The sequence below is a fragment of the Morone saxatilis genome, unplaced genomic scaffold (assembly GCF_004916995.1).
Source record: "Morone saxatilis isolate NCDOM2014 unplaced genomic scaffold, NCSU_SB_2.0 Contig8, whole genome shotgun sequence".
Lineage (NCBI taxonomy): Eukaryota > Metazoa > Chordata > Actinopteri > Moronidae > Morone > Morone saxatilis.
In genome coordinates, this window is record NW_023340257.1 from 654,695 (window position 1) to 663,116 (window position 8,422).

Here is an 8,422-nt window from a genome sequence, read left to right on the forward strand (position 1 = left end):
CCTCCCTGGCGCCGCCACTGGACTCAACTGTCATGAAGCAACATTGTAATGATATTACACATCTAAAACACAAGATGGCACCACTGCGTCCATGATGTCAGATTTCATTCAATATATTCAGACTTTCATTCCATATATTCAAGTTTCATATTATATATATAATAATTTCCTAAACAGCATTCCATAGTAAATATGTATAAATAATAATAAATAAATAAATGTGTATATGTGTGTGTATATATATATACACAAAGAAAAATATAGAAGAAGAGGAAATACAATGGGAAAACTGTAGCCTAAAGGTCCAGTGTGTAATAGGAGGATGTATTGTCAGAAATGGAATATAATAATCATAGGTATGATTTCATTAGTGTATAATCACCTGAAAATAAGAATCATTGTGTTATTGTTACCTTAAAATGAGCCATTTTATCTATATCATCGACATACATAAAAATGGACGTCACATCTCCACTTCTTCCCACTGAACAAAAATGAGGTCATCGAGGTCCTACCCAAGCACCCGGCCGACTTTGGCTTCACTTTTGAAGAGCTTTCATTTTCTCCATCATTATATATGTGTATGATTGTGTATGAGTCCTCTATGTTGAACCGCCATGTTTTCTACAGTAATCCACAACGGACAAACACTGGCTCTAGATAGATTTAGATGTCACTAAATCCTACACACTGGACCTTTTTTAAAGGGTTTTGCAGTTTGGTGTTTTGCTAAGCTAATTCATCACACATTAAAGGTCCAGTGTGTAACATTTAGGATGATCTATTGGCAGAATTGGAACACAATATTAGTTTTAATTATATATTAGTGTACAACCACCTGAATATAGGATCAATATATATTGTTTTTGTTACCTTAGAATGAGCCGTTTTTATCCACACAGCTGGATGCCAATTTCTGATTCTGATTCTGATACCTACTGGTCCTGTTAAAAGGCAATCCAAGAAAATTATGAAAAATTATAGCGTTATTTGGTCACCCTTTACCCTATTGGACAGAAACAAACTCAATCTTCCCATGGACAGCAATGCAAGAAACTCTCACCGTCTTTTAGGACATTATGTTTATTATTGTGATTTCAGAACTGTTGAACGGCAGCACAGGCAGGCTTATTGCTGCGTGGAGGAAAAAGGAGAACATGAACTTTAAACTCTCTGTCAGCTGACTAGAGATAAAGGGGCCTTGGCTCAGCAGGGCCAGACACATTACTTTCATATATGGTTCCACACAAGGAAATAACACCTGCAAAATAATTCACCTGACTAAGAAGGCCCAAGAGAGAGAACACAGAACTCTGAAAGAAGACAGAAGTGAAGCAGACTGCAGTTTGTCAGCAGGTGGCTTTTCAGGTTCCACAACAGAGAGAGTTTTAGAGCAGTGAGACAGGGAGGCCGGTAAGGCCAGGTTGAGTTCAGGAATTTCAGCACGTAACAGGGTGGTGTAGGGAGAGGGACGGAGGGCGGGCGCCAAACAGAGGAGGGACAAAGAGCAAGAGAGAGAGAGAGAGAGAGAGTCATAAATGCAATAATTACAGCTTAGGCTGAAATAAGCAAAGCAACTCTCCTGGTTTCACAGGCTGCCTGCGTCGCTAACAACACTGCCGTCCCGCTGACTCAGAGGGCCCAGGAGCCATTGCTCTGTTCTACTGCACTCATTCCTGGGATTTATTTGTCACTAGAACTTTTCATTTTCAGGCATGGATTTGCTCCTGGATTCTGGTTAAATTCTAATTCTTTCTCCCAGTCAGAATTCAAACAGAACTCTGTTGTTTTGTTTGTTTGTTTTGTAAAAACAACAAAACTGGAATCATTTACTATGTCTGTGACTGCCCTGTTCAGGGGAAAGTGGGGGCACAAGTCACAGGAAACCCCGGAGAAGCAAATAGCAGCTCTGGTTCAAGCCAGCCATGACGAGGATGATGACGAGGATGACTCCAAAGTTGGTTTGAGCAGAGATCCCATCCAGAGGAATTCACGCTTTTACCGCTCAATGAGGAAGAAGAGGCTGGCCTCATCTGAGCTGTCTGAAAGTAAGAAATTGCCAGGTCTCTACCGTGTTTAAAGTTTCACCTTAGTTTAGCTCGAATTGCGTGGTTAGGAGTTCAGTTCTCTGCCTTGGTGAAAGAGTTTTTGTAGAAATTACGTGATATTGCTCTGTATTGTTGTCCCATTGACAGCTGATGAAGTTCAGCTGAAAGTGGAACAAAAGCTTGGTAGTCCAATCCCTCAAAATTGACATGAATAAAACCTGAGAAACTCGTTCTGTTTGAGCAGCACAATGTCTGAGTAATACCTGTATGTTCTACAGGTCGCCCTCTGACCTCAATTTAAGCTGAAACCAGCTTGAAGTTTGTACATTCAAATCAAACAACCACCTGATGTCCTGTTGTATAGTGTCTGGAATGATTTGCAAAGTTGTGTCAGTGGAAGTTTTATTTGTCAACCTGCTTTTTGGATCAATATTCAGCTGTATTTAAGAGGCACAATCACAAAAAGTTAACTGAGATCATTTGTTTTTAGTGCAGGATAAAAACAGTTCTGTATAGGAATGCACCATTCATAGAGCCACACCAAATACAGTGTTTGAGCTTAGACTTTGCCCATGACTCAAAGGGAGGGATCAAAGTCATTACATAATCCATAACTAGCCAGTCAGCATCACTCCTACTAATACAAAATGTGAAATTAAGTCATAAAACACTGAGAAATCCAGTCGCCTGATTATTGTTGTCCTAAAATAAAAAAGAAACAAAAAGCAGTAATGTGTCTTTTCAAGGGTAGCTTCCTCCAAATTAAATTATGATACATTATGATTACAGATTTTATCTTATCACCAGCTATCTTGTCTTGATAATTTGCATAGGCCTTCCTGATAACTTACATTTCAGGAGGGATATGATCATATGGTATATGATTTGATAGCATGTCTAATAAATGCAGTCACTGCACACTGTGGCTACCAAAAAGGAAGACCCAGCTGTGTTCCAGACCATTCTGACTGTATTCAACTGTCACCAACTGTTTTTGCGCAAAGCTAACTGAAACTAGATATAAGTCGACTCCCGTCTGTTTTTGTTTTATTATGTGTCATGTGTGATATGCAGAGGTCTTGATGTTTGGCATGTAATGATGCAAAATACTAATTGATTATTTCCCTCAAATGTATGAAAACTAAAGTAATGAGTTTTGAAAGTGTAAGGAGTAGAAAGTAAATATATTTGTGGAAGAATATAGGGAGTAAAAGTAAAAATTATTTGTACTTAGTAATTTCCCACCTCTGATAATGAGTAAAGGATCAAGAGAAACAGTGGCAGTATTTACTAAGCCTAAAATTCAAAGCGTAAGCAAAAATGTTTTCTTAGAATTCCCACTCAAAAATATTTCAAAAGCTATTGATGAAGCTTCTTAAAGGGATCCGCCAACAGTGAGGGAAACTGTTTTCTTTCTTACCAGCAGTAACAGTAGATGAGATCAATGTCTGTTTCATATCTTTGAGTTGAGTAGCTTACAGAGACAGGCTGGCTCAAATACTGGAGGCAGGGACAATGGCTAAAGTCTAGTTCCATCAAAGGTATCTGGCTTCTTACAACTTCTTTAACATTTCTTAATTACATTATGTATATGTATCTACCATAAAAGAGGTCAAAGTTCTATTTTTATAAAGGCGGTCTGAACATAGACAGATTGATGACACCCTGTCTTTCGTCTGATAGCTGTCTCAGTTCTGCAGGTCTGTAATCTCTGGATTATCAGTCATGGTGCTTAAAGAATATTGACACAGTGATACTTTTCTGTATCCTCCAATGCAGGTGAATGTGCCAGGGCCTATTAAACTGCTCTTTGTTTGGAATGCCCAATAGTAAATTTCAACATTTGGCAGTCCTGCTTGTTTTGCTGGTCCCTGAAGAATCTTAAATTTACTCCTTGACCTTAATCAGTCTATTGAATACAACATAGGATTTTATAATAGTTACTGACTTGAAAAAAGATTAAGACTTATAAGACATTATTATATCAAGCATCTCTCACTAAAGCTGTTTGATATTAATCAAATTCCCTCCCATACGAGTTATGGAGCCTTTTTATAATAATATCACTTTTCATTAATAATACGGTAAATAGACCTGTACTTGTATAGCGCCTTTCTAGTCTTCTGACCACTCAAAGCACTTTTACACCACATACCACATTCACCCTTCACGCAGTCATGGCAAAGTCCATCGAACAGCATTCACACACATTCACACAGCATTGGGAGCAATTCGGGGTTCTTGCTCAAGGATACTTCGACACTTGGCGTGACGAGCCAGGGATCAAACCAACAACCTTCTGATTACTGGACGACCTGCTCTGCGTCTGAGCCACAGCCGCCATCATATGCATCTCAGGGTGAAAGAAAGTCGGTGATAACATTGTTTTATCAATCTTTTATTGAGTAAGGTTTCACTTCCTCATATATCTGCCAACCTATAACCAGGGTGAAAGTCAGTAGTAAAATGATTGACACTGAGCAGAAAAGTCTATCTGGACTATATAGCAAACAGTTCTTAAAGAATGCTGTGGTGTTTGTATTGCTGCTGTGGCAGAACCAATTGCCCCTCAGGGACAAATAAAGGTCTTGAACTAGCAAATCATAGAAAAGGAAGATAGAAATATAATGAAAAAAGAAGGCTTGATGAAAAGATGATGTATTAAATGTAAGTTATGTGGAATGAACTGAAATAAAATAGACTACGGTGAATCAAATCATGGGGGCACTGTGAGTGGCAGGATTTTTTTGATGTGGTGTTCTGGTAGAAGCTGCTTCTTGATATGTGACACCTAAACGCTTTGGCCAGGGTAAAGACAGTGTTATTGAGGGTGGGGGTGTAGATATTTGGTTTGAGTCGAATAGAAGGAGCAGAATTTTTGTGGGTTCTCCTGACGTTGGACCAGGTTTCTATGATATTGATTAGTGATCAACCAAACGCATATTTGGTAGAGGCTGGGACTTCACCGGTCAAAGTTCACCAATGTTAAACTCCACTATGTGCCACCGGAAGCAAATGTTTTATTCATCTCTTTACTCACATAGAATGGAAGTGACCGGGAGGGAATATTTTCCAATGTTGATTTTGCGTTTTATTATGAAAATCCTCTTATGCAGTGTATGCAGTTTAAAGAGTTTAGTGAAGAAAACATTTAGGATAAGAATATGATAATGTTTTTGCATTGCTAATTGTGTTATCCTTTACACTGAAGTTTCAGTTAAGAGAGACAAATGAATGAAGTAAAGATAATTGTTATAACATATGATATGTTTGTATGTGATATGTATGTAAGACGATTAAGTCTTGACAGGAAGTCTTTGGCACTTAGAGTCAGCAGCAAGATGACTCTCCCCATGGAGTCCAGACACTGGTGGTGGGGACTGATGACTCTGCTGAGGCTGATAAAATGATGAAGCTGATGAATCTGTAAAGACTGGGTGATGATGGGGAGGTGGAGGGACGTGCATGACTGCAGCTTAAATGAACTGAAGGCAGAGAGAGAGAATCCTATTTAAAGACAGCAGAAAGGTGATAGGCTGACGATGCAGGTGTGCTGCTTTGCCATTGGATAGATGAGACCATCTCAGCTGACAGCCCCTGACAGCAACAAAATGATGTGTGAGAGTTGTCAAAGCAGGATGGAAAGTGAAAGAAACTACAGGCCTGTACATGCAAAAAAATATTCTGCCTGACTGAACTTTTGCTATACCTTCATTCAGTGAACAGTCAACTCACAGCTAGAAGATCCTCTCTCAGGATTCTCTGGTTTCTGCTCACAGGTTAAGTGAATTGGTGACTTTAAACTGCCATAGGTGCTGATCTCAGAATCAGAAATACTTTATTGATCTCTGGGCGAAGATTTGTTAAGAGCAACTGTAACAGGCAGTACGCACTCTTGGCACATGCGCACTGCTGACAGTTGTCTGTCTCCAGACAAACTGTTAAATGTCATTGGAAACAAAAGCTGAAACATTTGTGTCAAATCCCTTTCAAGCGGTCCTTGTTCTTTATCAGTTACATGGGTCTCTTGCATCAAAATTGCAGTGTTTCCATTGCAAGGATGGAGAGGAAGGCATCTGGTGCCAATCCCCCCGTGACTGTACACATGCCTCTGCAGACACCCAGTGTAGTACAACACTGTCACACTTACAAGTCACAGTCAAATGTCTGAAGGTGTCTCAAGCTGTTGTTATGTGACATATTTCTGAGTGAGCTCACACAAAACTTTTGATATTATTTGAAATAATAAGTTTCTGTAATTTCATGTAGTTTATACTTCTGCACTATATTACAAAGAGAAATATTGTTCTTCCCATTTCATCAGCTGCTATAGTAACCAGTTACTTCGTAGGCTCAGATTTAATATAGGCCTATAAAACACTTTCCCCTGCAGAGAAGGGTTCTTCTAGCTTGGGGCTGTGTTTCAGCAAGCACATGTCTGTGTTTGTGGGCGGAAAGCCAGCAACGATTCACATACTTGTCTCTGCGTTTGCCATAACGTGAACCTTCCATGTATTACGCCTTCACACTGAATCTTCCTGGTAGCCTCCAATGTGCAGCAGGTAGAAAGAAGTGACCGGTAACATCATAAGGTCAGAAAGGCAGCACATGGCTGTCCCCAGCTCGCCCAGGCCAACAGCAGAGTTACTTTCCATTTTTTTAAAGGAAGTTACCGTACAAATAGCCCTTAGAGTTATGTAGTTATTATTCAGCTTTATTTACCAGATCATATTGCTTCCCTCCCTGTAGCAAATCTTCCATTGCCCAGTATCTGGGGTTTGGAACCATTGCAGTACAGATTAAACTACAAGCAATTTGACAAAATAATCCAGACTCTGACTGACAACTGAACACCCTCCATTCACTGCTGAAGACCATGAGATTTTGCTGAAAGCTCAGGAACCAGCTAGAAAGAGTAGAAATGGACAATGAAAATGAAGATATCAGTGAGTGTGCTAGATGGTTTGTTACATCTGGGAAGTCGTTGTTGGAAACTGTTTGGAAAAGGGCTGGCACTAAAAATACTCTACTGACTGGACGAACCATCTGTCTATCATAGGTGAACTTCAACCAATCAGATGGATGAACCATATAACGTAGTCAAACTCTTACTGAACCCAGCCGAGAGAAGAGAGAAAACATCTTTTCCATATAGAAAAGCTTCAGTGCCGTTCTTTGAAATGCTCTGTAGTTCTGATAGACTTGATGCTAGCAGAATCTACGCTAACCTCTTTAGCAGCCGCCATTGTTGTTTTTGAGCAGTCACTTCTCACATACACCTAGCATGCCCCTACCTCTTGCTGTAGCTGCCATTAGGTTGGTTGGTTGGACAGAAGCGCATAGACTGAAGCCTGACAAGATGGATTCTTGTGTCATCTCATGATTTCATGATCTCACTGGCTTGTTTTCCTTAACATGTACACGGATTAATTTCAGGACAACAATACGCTATATATGTGATAATACTGTATATCAGAGACATACAGGTGTCTGGGAGGAGAGGGGAACTTTACACACACACAGAGACTGTACTGTCAATCTGCATATAGCAGCATCCAGTAGGAATATCTGTTACCATGTCATAGTTTTAACATGTAGACAGATCTTACTTATATATTCTGTGGACACTCGTAAATCCAGCTGCCTCGCAACGTTAGCAAATTATGGTAGCATCAATCATTGAACCAAATACCCCAAAACGATGTGTTTATGTTCAATTAACCATGGCCTGTTGTGGCAGTGGGAATTATGATCGGGGGAAGTAGTGTGACATTGTTATATTTTGTATGTATTGTTATTGTTATTTTCACCATGACCCTAACCTTAACCTCAAGCAAAACCATACTCTTTCCCTAACCAAATGTTTGTTCCTAACTATAACCAAACCTTAAGCATTGTATTTGAAACAGTGATTTGTAACACAAGACAAACAATGTCATCCTGTCGATAGTGGCTTAGGATCAGAAAATGCTTACATGTGTCCTTCTGTAGAGCAATGACAAGCAACATATCTTGGTGTTTAATTTGGAGGATTTATTGTACTGCATGATGGGAGTTGAATTAATATTCAAATCAAATGTCTGTTGATGTCTTTGAACATCTTAAAGGGATAGTTTGGGTATTTTGAAGTGGGTACTTATCCATCACAAATGTATTCTTCACTGAAACTGAGAACTAATAAATTATGATGTGACATTTGTTGGGGTCTGTCAAACAAACATATTGTCTTAAATCTGGAGAACAAGGGCACCTGGTTAGCTCAGTCGGTAGAGCTGGTGACCCATGTACTGAGGCTGAGTCCTTGCTGCAGCGGCCCAGGGTTCGAATCCGACCTGCGGCCCTTTGCTGCGTGTCATCCCCTCTCTCTCTCTGCC

At 39.8% G+C, this 8,422-nt stretch overlaps 1 protein-coding gene across 1 annotated transcript in view; it reads left to right on the plus strand.

Annotated features, from left to right (window-relative positions):
- The first annotated feature begins 1,507 nt into the window (after window positions 1-1,507).
- The window catches only part of ngef (neuronal guanine nucleotide exchange factor), a 26,229-nt gene continuing 19,314 nt past the window's right edge, over window positions 1,508-8,422 (plus strand). Inside the window, exon 1 of the mRNA XM_035679355.1 lies at window positions 1,508-2,048. Within this exon, the coding sequence (XP_035535248.1) occupies window positions 1,835-2,048 (214 nt within the window). The 5' untranslated portion in view covers window positions 1,508-1,834. The remainder of the gene's footprint in view (window positions 2,049-8,422) is intronic.